Consider the following 20091-nt stretch of genomic DNA (forward strand, 5'->3'; position numbering starts at 1 on the left):
TTCTCTGTATGTGAAAATCAGACGTTTAGGCTTTAAAGAGATATTAAAATGCAAGTCGTCAAGGTAAAACACGAGTTTAGTTTGCATGAAGTGAAAAGAAATCTGCACTGAGGACAGAGTTACAGCTCAAAAGACATGCCGCACAAATGTTTTATTTGTTTCACAAAGATCTATAAAATGATGGACGCCATTTAAGCTCCCCAAAAGTGATGCCAAAACATTTGTAGCTCCCCCTACTGACTAGCTGCAGTATAGGCCATAAAGCCCGCCTCCTCCATGTCTACAGATAGGACATGGGTCGAACTATAACCTTATAATACACCTCAAATACATCCTCCAAACACATGGTTTCTGTTATTTCTTCTTGTGGTAATTTATGTCTAAGTGTTATTTTTTCTAGTTGGCGTTATAATTACTTATTTGTTGCTTTAAAAGTAGGTATAAAGTGATGATTGACAGATGTGTCAGCTACATTTTCATTTCATTTCATGGTGTAAGCCCAGACTTGAGAACTGTTCGCCCTGTAAGTGATGAAGCCCAGCAGAGTCTGCTGGATATCTTTAAATAAATTAACATCACAGAACCTCTGACGTTCAGTTTTCAGGGAGCTAATCATCATTTCTGTAATGACCAATTAGGAACCAGAACTAACTATTTAAGGGCGCCTATACCCTTCCCTTACAGATGCTACATAAAGAGGATAACGTTGGAGGCTGGAAGTGGCTGTGTAGCTGGATGTTATGTCCAAATATTACCAGCAGAGGGCGACCTAACTCTGCTTAACAATGTCTGCATTGGTGCAGGTGGAAACATGTTGGCATGGCGTTAGATGTGATGCAGTTAAACGTTAGATGTGCCATGCAGAAGAGGAGAGAAACCGAATGCAACACAGACTTGCAGATGAGGAGAAAGATGTGTTTGGATGCAGGTGAACGATGATGATGATGATGATGATGGTAAGTGTGGTGCGATGCAGTGTGAGCTGGGATACTAACTGTTGAGGGGTGCTTAGGAGATGAGGGGCAGGAGTCAGAGTCTGGAGGGCTCTGCTTGGGGGCCGGAGCACACTCCTACCAACAAGAGGCACAACATGATGAGTCGCTAATAGCTACCAGCTAACTACAAGAAACATGAAGTAAGTCAGTCTGAGGTTAGAGAGGAGAAGAAGATGGATCAGCAACCTAGAGAGGACTCATTAGATTGTGTTTGACCTTAGAGTAAGTCTTTGAGATACAATGATGAAGAGTGGGTTAGGATCAAGGCTGGAAAAGACATGCTTTACAGTTTTTAAAGAGTGTGTTAATTCAGGGTTAGAGATTATTTTTCTTTCTGTTTTTTTCTTCTAATCCAAGACAAGAACAGATCAGACATCTTTGATTGTGTGAACACGTGGCTCTAATCGGCATGTGACCACAGCTATTCAACAACTAAGTGTGATTCAAACGGATCTTATCTGCTGATCAGAGAACACAGAGGCTCTGCTTAATACCAACTTTATCGCTGTAAACAGAGAGGCGAAACCTCCTCTTGTGTTGGTCGGAGGTGAAACGCCACAGTTTGAAAGAGAACTGCAACAAAAACTGCCGAAGAGTTAGCTTCCAATATATTTCCCTAACTTGAGAAAACAGTGATCCAAAATAAAAAAATAATGACAGTAAAGCTTGTCAGGTGATGTGTTTTTGAAGAAATTAACGTATCATGTTTGAAGCACACTGGTTTTAACTGTACACAATTATTTAGCTGTTACAGATAGTTACCTCAACTCATGGCAAAAACTGAGAAATGAAGTGATATTTTCAAATTACTTAAAAAACAACTACATGTAGACAGTGCACCCTGAGTTTAGGGGCGTACTCACACTAGGCAATCCATACCGTGCCTAAGCACGCTTCACCCATAAAGTCCAGTTCATTTGACTAATGCGAGTGCTCAAGTGCTCAAGCATGGTACACTTCCTTGGCCCTGGCAGCTTGGAAGAGGTGTGCTTTGGCACGGTGCAGTTCAAGCACAAGCAAGTGGACAGCCTTGATAAGAAAAGAGAGAGTTCTGCTGTATCTGACTAAAATGAATTAAAATAAGCCACAAAGTCATTACAGTAGCTGTCATGCTCTCTGTGTTGTTGTCTGATGTGATGACGCAGACTCCACCGCTCTTCCCTTTTCTTTTTTTTTCCTTTCGAGTCCCCCTGTCTTGTAAGCACACTTCACAATTACATTAAGCCATGCTTATGTTGTATTACAACGTTATATACAGAGGTAACCGTGCTCAGGTCCAGTTAGTCCTGGAGCAGTGTGAGTGCAGGCCAGCGGGGGACAACTTTGTCTAGTGTGAGTGCGTCCTAAGAAAGGCAAGATGTAATCCCTTCAGATGTGGGATTTTTGAGTTCAATACGACATTTAGAGTAGAATTATTCAATAATATTGGAAAAGACAGGGTGAATATTTGAGCTGGAATAATGTAAAAGACCTTTCCTTTGTTGACTTTGCATCAATATGACGATGACCAGTCACGCTGGAACATCTTAGCTGATGGCTCCATTTATTATTTCTACAAGAAACTTTTTTCCAGCACCGTGGTGAATATGACACAGATGTTATTTTAATGAAAGTTCTTATATAGGTGCTTAATGTGCTAAATATTAGCCAAAGCAACTGTGCCCCCTAATTAAATATTTGGTTTTGAATGAACAGAAGGGAGCATGAAAGTCACAGTTCACAGTCTTCAGATGTAGTGTAGTGTAGTATAGTGTTGTTTCAGTAATACTGCTGAGCGTTGGCTGCTCATTGGGACACAAATTCATATATTAGTGTGAAGTCTATGGCAGCTCCGGATAAAGATCTCAGTTGTCAGGTCAAGGCCAATCTAATAGGTGTAAGCGGCTTTAATTTAATGCAGCCCTGTTCTGATTTCATGCAGCGTCAGAAGAATAGTTACATCTGATTTTTTGGCCGGATTACTTAACAGACTCTTCTTTAACGTTTTTTATCGTTTCATTTTGAGAAAAACTATACATAAAATTAAAAAAAAAAAAATTGTTTTCATACATCTGTTTTTTCTTTTAAAACAGCTGATTGGCCACATAGGGAGGCTCTAAAAGTACACCGATAAACACTCCTGCCCTGATAATCACACAGAAGCAGCAAGAGTGAATTCATCCAACCCATCAGACACAGCTGACTGCAGACTTTAAACCGGGCGTCCACACTGTGTCTTACCTTGTCGTTGAGGTCTAACACGTAGGTGCTGTGTCTCCACTTGGTGAGGACGATGGGATCCGGCTGCTTCCTCTCCAGGCTGCGGCTCTTGGGAACCTCTCCGGACTGAGGGGAGAATGTGTACTGCAGAGACAGAGATAGAGAGGAGAGCTACAGTTTAGTCATCACAGAGTTAACCCACTCACCCCTTCAGTGTCCTTACCTCTCCTTTTATTCTCCACAGCACCATTGGACTGATGTACTTCTACTACACACCAGCCATTATTCCCCAGTAACATCTACCAAACAGATCCATGACCACACTCATGTCCATCTACTCTGATGTGACTGCTTGATTCTATTCTGATCAGATATCCAGATTAGCCGTAAGTGAGCCGGTAATAGTCTGTAAACCACAGTTCACACTAACTTGGCTCCTGTGAGCTCCTCAGACTCTTATCCACTTACATTAACAGGACCACTGCAAGCCGAAGGGCGGGTCACACGATATGTGTGCAAGAGACTGCAAATAAACATGGAGGAAGCCTGAGTGACATTACCGGTTGGTTTTTGGAGGGCTGATTTGGGAGCCTATCCATGGCAGCCGCCATGTTGGAAATGTGACTGTCAAACTTTCAGTTAACCTAACGACAGGCAAAGAGCTGGAGCTGAGGCCAGCCTTTAGCCTCCTGATGATCATGCCCCTAATTATTCATAACTTGAATAAAATACCTCCATAAAATCCAAACGTGCAAGAAAAATGCAACCCCGAAAAAGTGCGTGCTGATAAAGACAAAGGCTGTAAGGATGTACATTTCTACTGTCCAAACAGACATTTGAATATGAGATGTTTACAGGACTTCTGACCATTCTTTTGTGCATTGGCTTCTTTTTTCAACACTGGAGGTTGCCGCTTGGCTACGAGGTAGAGGCCTTTGATGATATGATATAGGAAGATTTTCAATTTTCAAGAGATGAGGGTCTCTTCACTGGTATAATTATATTTTAATGGCTCTGCTATAAAACAATCACAATGTGGTTTTATGGTGGAAGTAATTGAACCATAACAATGAAAAGTTTAAGACTAACTGTGAATTCAAACATATTACAGTCTTTAAAAAGTGTGCAAAATAACATGACAATAGCCCACACCTGTGAGCACATTAGAGGAAATGCAATCTGTCTCCTGCAAAACAATGTTTGAGCTACTGAGGCACAATCACATCAGTATCTTATTTTAAATTCCCTGGATATCACAGAACTACATGAAGGTTTTAGCCACCACATGTCTTCATCTTGGGGCGGCTGTGGCTCAATGATCTGGGATTGGGATTTGCTAATACTGATGGACACTTTACATAGCAGCCTCTGCCATCAGTGTGTGGATGGGTACGTGTGACCTGCGGTGTAAAAAGCACTTAGAGTAAACAGAAGACTAGAAAAGCGCTATACAAGTTCAAACCCATTTACCATCCTTAATTATCTGAGAAAAAGGTAATCTTAAATTAGCACGGTTCTTCATGCATCCATTCAAAAACTGCAACAGGGAAGTGGGGAGACATTTCAGTCCAACCTTTTCTTTAAATATTCCAATAATAATCAAGGTATTTGTCTTTTTTTAATCCAGAGCTACACATGTCTGATTTGAGATCAAAGATTAAAGTACATGGACTCATGTCTATTGGATCTTCTTACCTTGGGCAGTTCCCATTCTGACCTGGATCCGTCAGCGCTGTAGTAGTAGGGCCGGCCCTGTTCATCCACATGTTTTATCCACTGCCAAAACAAACACAAGTCAGCATCCAACAGGAGAGGAAGGAAGTGTATTTGGTGCATGTATAATCCATTTATGATAGGGTAGTGAAGTAATGGAATTAAAGCCAGCCATCAGTCTGCAGACTTTACCTTCTCCTGTGTGAATTCAGAGACATAGAGTGTGTGTCCATGTTCATCCAGCTCTTCAGACCAGCCTCTAGGGGGCGACCCGTACTGACTGTCAGACTGACTCGAGTGTGTGCTGTGGCAGTTTTCCTCTGAGGACAGTGGCTGGGAGGACAGGAAATGGGGTTTATGATACAAGTTTAATGATGTTCATTAGAGCGCACAATCTGTCCATGAAAACTTGAATACACTTTGACTTTACTTGAATATAAACAAAAGTCAACAGCAGAATAAGCTGTTTTACATTGGTAGAGAAGGGAACTTTTTCATGGGCGCAACCCACATACTCAGCTCTGCTGTTCATCCCACAAATGCATGTTCCTTACAAATGTGGCACCATTTAAAAGGGAAATAAACAGGCTTTTCAAAGATTCATTGCCAAGAAGCATTGTTACAACAAATAAATAATCTACCAACACAAATTTCCTTACTTTTTGTGCTTTGTTTTATACATAGAGGCTGTCAAGTGATTACAGTTGAAATTAATTATGATTAATTACATTTGTAATCACGACTGAAATTCCATTATCTTTAATTTAATTGTTAGGCTTTTATTTTGAATTTGTGTACTGTCTTAAGCTGAGAGTACTTTACTTGCTGTTTGAATTCAATCCAGCTTTTATTTTGAAATAAAGAAAGGACCTTTTGGTAGATTAAAGGTTACGACATAAACCTAACCACGGAAACAGGAACCTGGATGAAATAAAAACAGCTAAAAAGAACGGTAACAAAGTGAAATGTTTGATGTCATAAGGTGGATATTATTTTGGAATGGTCAGCTGAGCTGTCTGAGAGTTTAAGTGAAATGAGACATGCAGCAGTGCTGTTGTCTTCCATCACAGTGACTACAAAGAGACAATGCAGAAGATTATCTACGGTGCGCCTCAAGGGACAAAATAGCATGAGATTGTTCGCTATACAAAAATATGTAATGCATTCATTTTAGACCTTAATCAATCACCAATCACTAGTTGAAACTGACAGCCCGACTAAATATTTACTCGTTTTCTTTCTTCAATGTAATTTGCTTTGCAGGGTTTTTTCTCTTTGGCAAGAAAGTATAAGAACACGTTTTTCTAAAGCATCACAGCACAAAAATTTAGCATCAGACTTAAAATATAGATAAGAAAGTGATTTTCATCTTCACAACAAAGTTCTCAATAATAGCCAATAAAACCTTTATTTCCAAACTAGACAAATTTCACTGAAAAATCTAAAATAACTAAATAATGCAACTGGATTCATTTTTTTCAATAGTTTGGATTAATAATCTGAGTCATGTTTTTGTTTTTAAATCAAACAACACAGGTAAATTGATCTTCTGTTGATTCAATGATCAATTCAGCACAAATTTTTCACAGCTTGTACCAACATCTTACCACTGTGTATATACTGTATAGCCAGCTGTTCTAAAAATTGTAAACTGCAATTGCATCAACCCACCAGATGGGGGTAGTGTTGGATCGTTAGACAGCATTACATCCTGAGAGGAAACCATAACTTCCCTACATCAAAGACACACAGGTTTCCATACCTTCAGTAACCACAACAACATTTCAAAAGTCATCTGAGGTCCACCACACCTTCACCACAGCACGTTCAAGACCCACTGCCAGAGACTCTATCTGAACGCTGTTTATGTGCTTCAGTTTAGACCTTTCCTTTGCTGAATATTGTGTTTCAGAATATGTTCACATCCATTATGGCTCAAAAAGGTGCAGAGATAAAAGCACATTATTGTGTGCAAATGTAAAAACGAGCATCCCTCACCTCACTCTCCGCCGTGCCCTGGCTGTCTCCTCGGACACTGCTGGAGCTGCCGCTGGTGTCCCTGGTTCGCGGCGGCTTCCAGGTCCGCTCTCCAGTGGCACGGTTGTAGTAGAAATGCCGGCCGCTCAGGTCTTTGTGGGTCTCCCAGTCGCCCAGGATGTGGAGAGGGGAGCCGGAGGGGATGGGGGGCATGCTGGACTGAGAGATCTTCAGCTCCTGGAGGTTGGTGTAGACCGGCGAGTCGGACCGGCCCTGACCTGTGGGTGACGTGGTCTGGTGGAGGGAAGGATAAAAGAGAGAGGAGGTCAGATCATATGCTACTTCATGTGTTCAACTTTCCCCTTTTATTCAGCAAGTATTCCCTCACTTCTCCAGATGTTACGAGTGTCCTGATTTTTCTCTGAACATTTAATGATATTCCAGGAATTCCATAACCAGAAGGATCCCTGAAACTCCTCCAGAGTCTGCAGAGATCTAAGTATCTGCAGGAATGTTGATCCCTTCCAGCCTACAAACCAGCAGTTATCACATCGTGGGCTCGGATATGGACTGTCACAAGCCGAGCTGTAAAGTTTCAGTCACAAACATTCACATTTAGCTGCAGAAACAGACCGGCTGCTGTGCAGAAAGTCTCTAAGATCACAAAGGTGAGGCAGTGAGTTCTAAGAGGCTGATGCTCCGCACGGCAGGATGCAGCTGCTGATCAAATCAGATGCAACATGTGGCTCGCAGATATTTTAGAACCATATCAGACTGCTGCTAATCAGGTCCTCAAAGCAGATGGACTCAGCACACTTACATAATCTCTGATGTGTCTGCTCTGAGCCCACAGACTGAGGTTAGGAACACGAAGAACAGATGCAACAAACAGTTGACGACGCACACAGTCAAGTGTCACAGAGGAAGCTGAAATCTACTCTTCAATGAACTTGATTGGCCAACCCTGTCAGATAACTTTACAGTGTGTTGTTGAAAATCTGAGCCAGGTACGCCTTCTTTTTCTTCCTGGATGACCCTGTTCACAATCAAAAGAAAGAGGAGGCTGTGCTTTTCTGACAAAGGGCTACTGTCAGTGTGAACCCGACCCTTCAGTAGTGGAACCGTGACAGAGTAAAAGGATTTGTGAGTAAAATGATACATTTTAAAGTCCCTTGGTTATCTTAATAGCAAGAAAACGTTTTTTTGGGGGTTTGATTCATTTCCTATTTAATATTCACCATGGAGCTTACACACCCCTCAGGTTATTTGGACACGTTTACTGAATATTTCCAGGATCAAAACCAAACAACAAGCAGCAGCTTTTAGGCTTCACGCTCCCCATCTGTAGAGCAAACTTTCTGAATACCTGAGGGTTTAAAACTTGATCATTTGACAAAGCTTCCCTTTCATTTTATTTTCTCATATGACAATATCCTACCCCTCACCATTCTCCGACATACGCTGTGTGAAGTACTTTGGCTGCATTACCCTTCTTTTCTCCAGATGTTCTGTTGAAGGCAGCCTTCTGTGTTTGCACAAGCAAAAACATAACTGAGATTTCATATGCAGCTCACACTCCATGTTTCCATCAAATATAATCCACAGACTTTTTATTTGACATTCGATTTAACACAGGATAACACTGAATGTATGTGCATCCATACATTATTCTATTTTTAAAAATCCTCTCTAACATCTGACAGATGAGAATATAATCCTGATCCATGAGTTCATTTCTCTGACATAATGATGCAGAGACTTGAGACACAGTAGATTGAATGTTTTGACAGGAAGCATGCTGCAGGATTGAGCTACAATCTGTCACCAAAAAAAAAAAAAAAAAAAAAAAGCAATCTTCTTAGCAACCACATAGCAACAAATACTGTTTGAAACTGCATAAACACAGATGATTACAGAAGAATAGGTGTAGTGCACATGAAGAGGAAGTGAAAGAGGAGATTATGTAATGACTTCCTTATTGAATCACAGGCTGGTGTCAACTTTGGATTAGATAGGGGAGACTAGAGGAGAGTTACCAACTCACAAATGATTTACAAGCATGTTTTGAGTGGAAAACACAGAACAAGATGTACTCATGTTATTCCACATCATAACTCCACGGTTAATAAACTCTGCTGGAGTGATTTTTTTTTCTTCACAGCAGCAAACCTCAGTCAACACAATAAACTTGATCGCACTTCTGGCCCCAGCGTTTCTCTGCAGAAACACTTCAAAGTCCGTTTTAACAGTGGTCTTTGAAAACTTGGCAGCATCCGAAGGTCACTGCACACAAAGCCGGAAAGCTACGTTTCCATGGCTACAGCTCTGGGCATTTAACACGGCTCTGAATGCTTCTGACAAATATTTTTCGTGGTTTTGGAGCCGAGCTGAATTTTGGATGCCAGCTCTGCGTCTCTGTAGAGGAGATCCAGCCCCAAACACTCTGTAAAACAGCGAGCCGATAAATGGCCGAGCAAAAAAACGAATAAGCTATCAGGGGTTGTGCCAGCACTGCACGTCTCCCCCTCTGTTTGATATAGGTGAGGAATGTGTATGTGTGTGTGTGTGTGTGTGTGTGTGTGTGTGTGTGTGTGTGTGTGTGTGTGTGTGTGTGTGTGTGTGAATGCACTTCAGTCAGACCATTTGAACGGCTTTCAGGACACAGATGGGACTTCCTGCCGTTCTTGGAATAACAGGAATATTTTTCACATAAATGATTGTTTAATATCCTGCACACATGCAGGAGCAGAGGAAAGGTGTCCTGCTGTTTTCAGTTAGGTTCACCCGCTGCTCAGTCCAACACGCAGCAAGTGCTCGAGCACGGAGGCAAACCGCCGAGAGATGAGGGTTTGGCTGGACTCGGGTTCAGACTCATCAGTCACAACCAGAACGGAGCCAGTGTGCTGCGGCTTTAATTGGGTTTTTAGGGAATAATGTGGTCGTGATCAAGTCTAACTGCAGATGATGGAGTGCGGCCTGAGAGTGAGGCGGGGGTCAAATCTAATCTGACAAACCAATCTGCATCCGCTGGAGAAGGATTTAACAAGCAGTTATGCCCATTCTGATACAAGTACAAAGGAAACACTTTCCTGCAGTGTCGTCTTTGATTCAGACAATAATTTAACAATCTTAACTGTCAGAGCAGATTGTTCACACATCCTGTCCCTGCACAGAACAACACATGCACACTGTAGACATGCATACCGCACATGTCACATGATCAATAAATGTCATATTATTCATGCTGCATTTTAAGAAAATAGAATTGTACAAAAAGTGACAATTTGGATATTAAATACTGCATATCGATAAAGTCAGAGTATGCATGAATCATAATGAAACACTGATGTTCCAAACTAAAGCAGGTAGGCTGATTAATCCAGACTATATGGATGAAGCCCAATATGCAAATGAACAAAGTTTCATGGATCTCAATGTGTGAAATCTGTCCAAGTCCAAACTGATCAGGGTTTTGATGAGAACACTACCAATACTAATATGAGGGGAAACTAATTCAACCAACAATTACAATGATATGCCGGTCAATGAAAAACCTGTGGACTGTGCAACGATTTTGCATGAATGTGACGGTGGAGGGATGTTTGGATGGCTGCTTTTATGAAAAATACTTCAGATTAAAGAATGAGGAACTTTACAATCTATTCTAGATGGGCCCGTGTTCTAGATGATAAGTATACTCAAAGACAAACAACGTGATGACATGTTGTTGTGTAATAAAGGAACTCATAAAGGCTCATAAATGTATGTTAGTAGTGTGAAAGGGAGTGTGTCATGGAGACCTTTTCCGAAATTATTTCTAACGTCGTGGTCCAGAAGACTTTGTAGAAGTTCAGAGATAAAAGCAGCTAAAAACACTGACCCAGTCAACACATCACTAGGGCTTTAGTACTTCACCTTGAACGACCTCTTTACAGAAGAAAGGATGACTAACAGCTCCCTTGAAACCGAGCAACCGACCAAAAATAGCCGGGATGTCAAGAGACAATAGGCGCCCTCTTTGCAAAAATTGGACTGTTCTGTACCAGACAGAAAAAGCCTTATGCAACGTGCACCATATGCTGAAAGAGGAGTCCAGCACGGGGCTGGAAAGGCAGAACACAGGGGAGGAACTTGTCCAAAGTTAATGTTTAATTGAACTAAAGATCAAGTGTTTCACTGGCAGGCTGTAGTCACATAGTATCTGCGAGGCAAACTCCTATTAGAATATTATTAAGGTTAGCTGGAGTGTCATTTTAACAGTTTTAACAGAACAAAGTGTCTGTGAGTATCTGATGGAGAGTTTCCCAAACTCATAGACATTTAGAAGAAAAAGAAATGAATAGATACAGGACATTGAATCCATCAGTGGGATAAAGAAGACAATTTCTATTCTGTTTTAATCTATAATTAGATGGAGAAAAAAAGATACCTGCATGACAGAAATATCACCTCTCTGACTGTTTTAGACAAACATGTCCAGCGTGCCGTTTCTTTGTGTCACCTTGTATCCAGAGCTGCACACGAACACCTCGTCATCGTCCTCGCTGGCTCTCCTGTAGCCTCTGAATACACTGAATGCACGACGCATGGTGAAGAACGGCGGACAACCAATGTGAAAAGACACAATCGGACCCCTGTGGCTTCAACTCCCTGCAACACACACTTAACTCTCCTTTTTGTCTCTGCTCCCTGCTTCTGTCTGTGTGACGGTCCAGTTAACGGCATGAGGGAATCTGACACTGACTGTGACGGAGGCAAAGGGGGAACAGGATCTCTCAACCTCACAAACCAACAACTCGTAACACAAGAGGAAGTGACAATGAGAAAAAACAGAGCTTCCTCTAAAAGAGCAGGTTTCTCTCTGAGTTAAAAAGGGCACTGACAAACATGTACACAGACAAATGTCTCTATATTTAAACTGGCTGCTACTCTCAACACACCAGGGCAAAATGACTCAGTGCGGGTGAGGTAATATAATACACTCTCTGATAGCTGCCGTGCAGTGGCTGGTCCTGCTCTCGTCTTTCACCTGAACAAACGAGTGCAGAGGAGATGATGCACTGAGCAACAGAGTGCAAAAGGAACACAACTAAGGTGAAGAAAGAGCTGCAGGAGGAGAAAGCAAGAGGAAGGAAGATAGAAAAACAGTGTAATGGGAAGTTAGAGAACATTTACATGAATGGTTTTGGTCTCAAACTGTCAAGCAGCATACTTTCATCAACGGACTTTGATGATCTTGTATTAACTTCCACAGTTCCCCAAAGATTTGCAATGTGTGTCGCAATACTCTTACAAGAACTTGTAGCTTTACAGCCCTTTGCACAACACATGCTTTACAGACTATATATCCTATTCTCGGTTCTAATATTAATCCACGACTGGTGGACATTATATCATCATATCAATATCTGCTTTATTATGAGCTGCAGACAGTAAATGCTTGTTGAAGGATTCCTGCATTAAGCTCCCAGTTGATACTGATTTATTGAGGCAGGCACTGATGGTAAATGGACTTGAGCTTGTAAAGCCCTTTTCTAGTCTTCTGACTACTCAAAGCGCTTTTACACCGCAGGTCACACCTACACATTCACACACTGATGGGCGGTTGCTATGTGAGACCATCAGAAGTAACTAATCCCATCTATACGCATTCATACGCAGCTGATGAAGCAGCAGGTGCACTACAGAGTTAAATGTCTTGCACAAGGGCACATCGGACATGTTGCTGTAGGAGCTGGGGATCGAACCCTCGGCCTTCCGGTTGAGAGACGACTGACTCCACCAACTTTTTTAACAGCTCCGTTTTGACTTTGAAAGCGATACATCCATAGTTGACATGATTGACAGGTGGGCCCAATGTACCTGTTTGTCATAAGGCTTAAACCCCGCTTCAGCTGCAGCTCTAAACCTGTCCTTAGGTTGAGTGAATGTTGGGGTGAGACAGGATTTCCAGCATGGCGGCCGCTGCTGATGAGCGTCCGGAGCACACACCCAAAACAGAAGGGTGACATCACTCAGGCTTCTTACATAAACATCAACAGTCTATGCTTAAATAAATACGTCAGAATAAAATGTTTTGACATATTAATGGCAAATCTATCCGTTTATACAGAAAACTTCACTCAATCTGAAATGTAAGTGTCCTCACCAACAATAACCCAGATGTGCCTCCAAATTTCCTTCACTGAAATCTCACAGGCAGATCTCTGACTAGATTGACATGAATGAGATGTGGCACAGAGCTCAGAGGCAGAGGACTGAGACCCGGGGTCTTTGACAGGTAATTAAAAATAGAACGGACCTGAGGGGGAGGGAGGGATCACTGGTAAAGCTCGGGGGAGAGGGAGAGAGTGTGGGGGTGTTTATGAGGCATGGATCGAGGGGGAGACAGAGGGCAGGACGGAACGGAGAGGCAGAGATGTGCTGTTGCATGCAGAGTAGCCATGATAAATGAGTTTCAGACTACATGCCAGTACAGTATAGAATCCCTATAAACTGCATTAGGATGCATTATGCAGCCCGGAGAGTGTGTAGGCACACCCGGCATGTGAGTGTGTGATTAATTCAGCTCTGAGTTCTAATAGAGTCAGTAAAGGCAGAGGGTGCACACAGAAACGGATAAAGAACTGATGAGACTTTGCTTTCTAATGGAGCCTGATGAGATTACGCTCTGCTGCTGGAACACCGCTTACTGAAGCCCCTGTGTTTATCACCAGAATGGGAATACAAGCCTCCTCTTCCCCCTGCCCTGTCCCACTGTGCTTGTACAATCAACAGAAAATGCCATGCACCATAAATTATCCTGTGTGTAAGGAAGTGTAGGTCAGGGTGAGGGCAGCAGGGGCGTGGGGACGCAGTTACACCCTGAGACCACTGGGTGCCTCTCTTGCGTTGGCAAGGAGAGCAGGAGGAGCAGGGGTGCTTGTGAGTGGGTGGGAGTCTCTGATGCATCAGGCCATGAGGAGAGAAGCATGAGGGGGAGGGATTTCTCTAGGTGCACACATGGCAACACACTCTGCAGCATCTCCATCTCCACATTACTGGTCTCCTTGTGGCCTGATGCACAACGCCATACTTGATAAATTGCACACAACATCAGCTCAAATGTTCTTTTTGTTGTCTTGGATAGAGCTGGAATATCATTCAGTCATCTTGCTGCAGCTGATTCAGAGTCTGCAGCTCATTCACCATCCTGCTGCTGCTGCTTCCAGGATGCTGACTGAGACAAAGAAAGTAGAGCACATGACTCCAGATCCACATTCATTTTTTTCAGCTCTTTTAGTTTCTTACATATTTTTAAATCTTTGGTCCTCTTGGTCTCAGCTCGTGTTGTTGGGTTCTTGCGTTGCCTGGGTTCTTATGATGGTTCTTGTGATGGTCGGGTTATATATGTCTGTTGGGTATCGTGCACTTTGGGTTCTTTTCTGTTGAATTGTATTTAATTATTTTTAGTATTTTGCATTTGTTATATTCTTGCTGTTGTTAATGTTCTTCTGTGTTTGGTTTAGTTTGTTCTTGTTTGTCAAAGCACTTTGTAAACCTGTGTTTTTAAAAGGTGCTATATAAATAAAGTTATTATTATTGTTATTATTATTATTATAATATTGACCTGATGGTACAACATGAAACCACAAAAGCTTTTAAGAGTTCAGTATGCTTCAATGAACGGAGTATTTCTAAAAACCTCTATAGTTCAAAATAGTCAGAATTGAATGTCGTCATGGTCTCCTTTCAAGAACCTCCTGTCTTTTGTGCATCTTTTTAAGATATTTAAGATTCACTGAGCAACTCCTTGTGACAAATTCCACTTCTCTAATGCATAATGCTGTTAAACCTGGTGGTGCACATAAAGAGTAACACATATAAAGTCTAAAAATGTTCTTTTTTTTAATGCTGCCTACTCTATGCTTGAATGGTTGCAAACTAATTTTTGAATTCATTTGAATTAATTTTCTTTTAAAATCTCTGCACACTGGCTCGCTCTCTCTCTCTCTTTGCAAATCGGTGTATGTCTGTAAATCACTTGTAGCTGCCTCAGTATAATGAAATGTGTTGTACAAATACAAATCAGGAATACAGCTTCAGAGTGATGTTCATAAAGTGAGGATTGATGGAATTTATTTCTGAAAAATGTAAAGAGCAAAGGTAAGATTGGCCACCTGAGTCCATCCTCTATTTTCAGACATGGGTAGAAATTCAAACAAGGACACTGACTTAAGATAGGATGCTGACTGCATGAGCAAAGCAGTGAAGCAACGTTTGGTTCTAAAAGGACTGATGGCTTCTTTTCTGCTCCTACAGGAACAACACAAGCAACAACGGAAAGATTGCTGAAGGTTTTGATGATTTGTTTCCATCACAGATAAAAACTCACAGTTACACTAAGGCTTTAAAGAACCGGGACATTAGGGATTGGTTATGCATGTTGGTGAAAATGGTGATTTGCATACACACTCTCACATACACTCTCTGTTGGAACAATAACGTATGTCTTAGTCTTTGAACTGTACAGTGATTTCAATCGTACACAGTTTGAGGTGTGCTGGATAGATAGCTGTTAAATTACATGTAGAAGCATTGATCAGAACTGATCACAGATGAATGTGATATAGGCTGCATTTCATGTTAAATGCTCATGCTAGGAAACTGACAGCTATGCTAAAATCACAAGTCTGTGTTGAGTTTTAAAGGTCTGTCTCTCTCCCATCCCAGATGGCGACTGCATCAATGTCACACCTCAGAGCGGGTGTGCGTTTCCCCTAACTCTTACATAAGTGATTGTGTAATTGAATTATATGACAGCAGGCTTAAGGAAGTGTGGTGTGGCGGCTGGGAGGGGAAGTGGGGTGGCATGGTGACTGACGGAACTGCTGCATCTGTGGCCATGGCGACACCCAGCCAATCGGGCGGTCACGCAGAGGAGTGTTTGAAGATGGACCGTGGGGTTAGAGGGGAGGAGGAAGGGGAGCACCACCTCAGAGAAAACGCATCCGTCCACTCCTCTCCCTCTGTTCTTTTGTCCTCTCATCTTCCCGTGCTGACCTCCACCCCCCTCTTCCTCCTCCTCCTCCTCCTTCATCTCTCTCCTCTGTGTCCACACACACAGCAAACAAACACTCATTGCCTTTTTTTTTTTTTTTCTCCTCCTCTGCTGCATCCTTCGACAATCATGCACCAAACCTCCTGCTTCAATTCCTCTCACCCCCGCTCCCATGCTCGGCCAACGCCCCACTGCACCCCCCTCCCTCCCTACATCACCCCCCTGTCTCCATGTGCTCCAGGATAGATGATGCTGATCATGATGGTTGAATCCATATGACCAGATTAACCTACATTTCCACCTCGCTGGGCGTCAGGCCACATTTGCCCACTCGCCCATCATCGCATTTATGACATTTCGCATCCAGAACCCCCCCCACCCCCCCAACTCCCCACCCGACACACAAGTGTATCAACATGAACACAAGAGCAGACACACACTGCTCCTTACTTTCCATAGCAACCGGGTCCAGCCTTGAACTGCAATTCAGTAGAAAGAAATGTTAATGGACTCCGACTAATGAATTCAATCTGAGTCGTACAGAGGTCAGCAAAACATGAGCAGGTTTTGTGAGTGAAAGCACAAAAAAATAAACTCAGGGATGAGAGTGAGTCAGCATGTTTTCACGATGACGGCAACGACTTTCATTTCACAGATCAGAGGATCGGGCGAGGCTCGCAACCTGTCGGACACGAGAGCAATTAACCTTTGGGCTCGTGAGCTGATAGCGCCGGGGTAAAATGTCAGTTTAGGTGTGTGTGGGCATACAACGTGCTTCTGATGAACTTTTAGCAGTGTCATGGAGAAAAGCTGGTCTAATGGAAGCTGCTGCTGCTGCTGCGGCTTGGATACTGCAGACAAAGAAGCTTCAAGGCTGCAGAGAAAGGGCGCTTTACCAGATGAGAGCAGGAAGTGGCTCTGAAGTTTTTGTCACCATGATCTGTTTTACATCATTGTTGTTGCAGTCGCAGACTCAAACAACATCAAAACAACAGATATGCTGTTTGAACAATCCTGTGTGAACTGACAGAAGGACTGTGCCGCTTTGCCTCTCCAATCACATTTTCCTCTTGAAATGTTAATGAGCGAGGGAGCGGGTGGATTTTAAGAACGAGGGAAGCCTGCAGCCTCCCCGCTCATGTGAAGTCTAATGTGCTTATTGGGAGACACAGTCACTGGCCAAGAACCAGCCCGCCATACCGGCCTGCAGATTCTGCAGAACGAGTGTGCCAGCGAGAGAGCTTAACTAGAACAGGGGAATCAAACAATTCATATCTGGGACAACACATCCGCGGTTATTTTATATGCACCCAATGGATCACAGGGTTTGGCTTCTATTTGGGGATAAACTCGAGTCAGAGCGTGAAAGTGAAGAGACGGGCCAGAGTCAGGCAGACATCTCCTTTTTTGTCCATTTCTTCTCTTTAAAGCATATGGAGACATTCCTGGAGGGTTTAAGAACGTGTGTGTCTGAGTATCTCAAATATCAGCAGGTCTGAGAAGCACAGGAGCATACAGCTGCTGGAGTGTGTGTGTGTGTGTGTGTGTGTGTGTTCTTGGTGTGTGAGGATGCATACTTGCAAGACACAGATTGTGAGAACATGTTTTTGCATATGTTGCTCATTGTTAGGGTGATCCGTGAAACAAGCACTTTGAGGCAGCACCACCTGTGTCCCTGCAGCAGTGTGTGCTTGGTATTGTCATCAGATCTGTGCCGCCTGGGACTCAAAGCTCCTCATGAGCTGGCCACAATACAAAGAGGTACAGCGAAAAGAAATCTGTGCCTCTTGGTTTTTGAAGCTCTGTATATACACTTGACTATTTCCACAGAACTAGTTGGCAAACTCACTGCTAACAGGTTAGCTTGCTGGGCTGAATACTAGAGCCTTACTTCAATGCTACCTCAATGATGGACTGGCCGGGTCTTCATCCCTTTAAAATTCAGCACTTTTGGGGCGCAGATGGCCTAGCAGTCGCCCCTTTTGACACTATAGTCCGCCAGGGGAGCGAGCGGTCAGAGTTCAAGTCCAACTTGTGGCTCCTTTCCTGCATGCCATTCCACACTCTCTCTCTCTCTCTCTCTCTCTCTCTTGTTTTCTACTCTATCCACTGTCCTGTCAAATAAAGGCATAAACAAAGTCCACATTCTGAGACAGCTTCCTTTTGGTAAACGAAGAGTATTTGCAGGTCAAATTTCCCCTTTGTTGACTTTGGTACAAACTGTTTATTTTGACTTTGCGCTCACGAATGTATCTCCTGACCACAGACGTTTAATTTGTTTTGAAGTTTGACCATCCTTAATGCTGCTGTGACAGATCTGTTCCCTGAGAAACATTGAGAGAAACAGAGTGTGTGGGTGAGAGGCTGGGACACAGACAAAGAGACTGCATGTGCACATGTGCATGCTATGAAGCCTCCTACGTTTCTCTACTCTTTAGGGGGGGGTCAAAGGCCATAGAGCCACACAGCAGAAGTGACTCCCAGACCCCCAGCAGTCTGTCGCCTCCTGGCACCCCTTTCTCTTCTCGTCTGACCACCCTGGACTCACATTTCTTCTCAGAAAGCAGCGCAACAATCTGTGCTCTGTGATCAAAGCGTGAGACGGACAGGCAGACTCGTGGGCCAGGATGACAGAGCAGCACTGCAATCTGTTACCCACACAACCATCCAATAAAAAGGCAGAACAGGATGTGATGGATTGTGCATTTGCTCCTGAGAGAGAACACTGAGCGGGAAGGACCCGATAAATGAATTCTGGCTGCAGAAGTCAAACGACCTGCCAGCGCCCTGACAGCATCACTTTGTTCTGTTTAGTCACGGACAGGTTTGCGGGGGGAAAATATTGACGACATGGCGAAAGAAATTTCTATTTCTTTAATGGAAGCGATGCTGCCAAATGTCTCTCTTATTACTCATTTCGAGTGGTCCTAGCCGTACAACAGACTCTCTGTGTGCAAACTTGCCGCCACCGGCTTTTCTCCCACTGCAGAGCCAAAACAAACAGAAGCTCTGTTCTGTGCTGATACCACTTAACATTACACATTTCATGCTCACAGCTGGGACAATGGAAATGTGGTTAATTAGTGCAATTTCAGACCATTATCAAGTCAGTTTTTCCACCATAAATACAGGAAAATAATCTTCAGGACATGAAAAGAGATACATATGCCACAGAGACTTTGAAGACTGATCCCTGCTCCATACCCGCCTGGCTCCCACTGTATTCTAAGAATATTTGGGGTTTTATTTCTCTCAATTTCTGGCAGCGGGGAGTGAGGCGCTGAAGCAGAGACTTAGAAGCATTCCTCAGTGGCCGACAGCTGACAGCTAAGCCCACAGTTAGTGACTAATCCTGCCTCATGCCTTCAGTGTGATTGGTTTAAGATAAGATCCCCCAGGTGCTGAATGGCTGGTCAGACAGGATGGGGCGGGGACAAAATGAACAGTTGACTTGATGGTTAATCAGAAAATGTATTTGGAAATATTTTGATCACTATTGTAAAGTTAATCATTTGATGGTTTTAGCATTTGAAATGTCAAGATTAGCAGTTTCATCTTGTTCAGTTCATCAATGGTTTGTGTTGGTTTGGGTCTCTGTGTCAGACAGAACAAGAAAATTGATTAAGCCTACTAGTGACTGGCAAATTCCAATGGGAATGGTCAGCAGAGCAGACCCACTATCAGACCTTAACCTGAAGCACCATGGTAGAATGTTTTTATTTTATTTTAGACACAAAGGATCATCTGCGGCTCCTCTCTTACTGGAGCTTTGTGGAATCGCCAATGTTGGTGTCCTCAGTCAGGCTGGTTGTGCTTTGTTGAGCTGCACATTGGATCAGGTTATATCATCATCTGAACAAAATCAGAGTTCAGTGAATCTGCACAAGAGATGTCTGACATGAACCGGTCGCTCTGACCCGTTGGAGGCTCCGCTGCTTTATCAGCAGTTTGTGATTATTGTTCCTCTGTTAAGAATAGAAGAAACTTACATGAGACTAAACAAACACGCCCAGAAAGTGAAGAAAGTGAAATCACTTTGCATAAATACAACAAAAACAAAAAAACAAAAACATTGGAGGTTTCAACCCTAACCCTCAGAGCTCAACTGAGCACGCTTCATAATAACATAAAGCATGCATGTGTTGTATTACGATGTTATGTACAAGA

General features: G+C 42.9%; 1 protein-coding gene across 6 annotated transcripts in view; it reads right to left on the reverse strand.

The window, feature by feature from the left end:
* Window positions 1-20091, reverse strand: part of arhgap12b (Rho GTPase activating protein 12b) — a 69485-nt gene that overhangs the window by 11285 nt on the left and 38109 nt on the right. For 4 of the 6 annotated variants that reach the window (XM_061064638.1, XM_061064637.1, XM_061064635.1 and 1 more), the window contains exons 3-7: window positions 6906-7178; window positions 5100-5240; window positions 4890-4970; window positions 3216-3338; window positions 996-1070 (exon numbers count right to left, since the gene is read on the reverse strand). In XM_061064638.1, coding sequence (XP_060920621.1) covers window positions 996-1070; window positions 3216-3338; window positions 4890-4970; window positions 5100-5240; window positions 6906-7178 — 693 coding nt within the window. The remainder of the gene's footprint in view (window positions 1-995; window positions 1071-3215; window positions 3339-4889; window positions 4971-5099; window positions 5241-6905; window positions 7179-20091) is intronic. The other 2 variants (XM_061064639.1, XM_061064636.1) reach the window with 1 other exon arrangement.

Source organism: Labrus mixtus, chromosome 19 (genome assembly GCF_963584025.1).
Source record: "Labrus mixtus chromosome 19, fLabMix1.1, whole genome shotgun sequence".
NCBI lineage: Eukaryota > Metazoa > Chordata > Actinopteri > Labriformes > Labridae > Labrus > Labrus mixtus.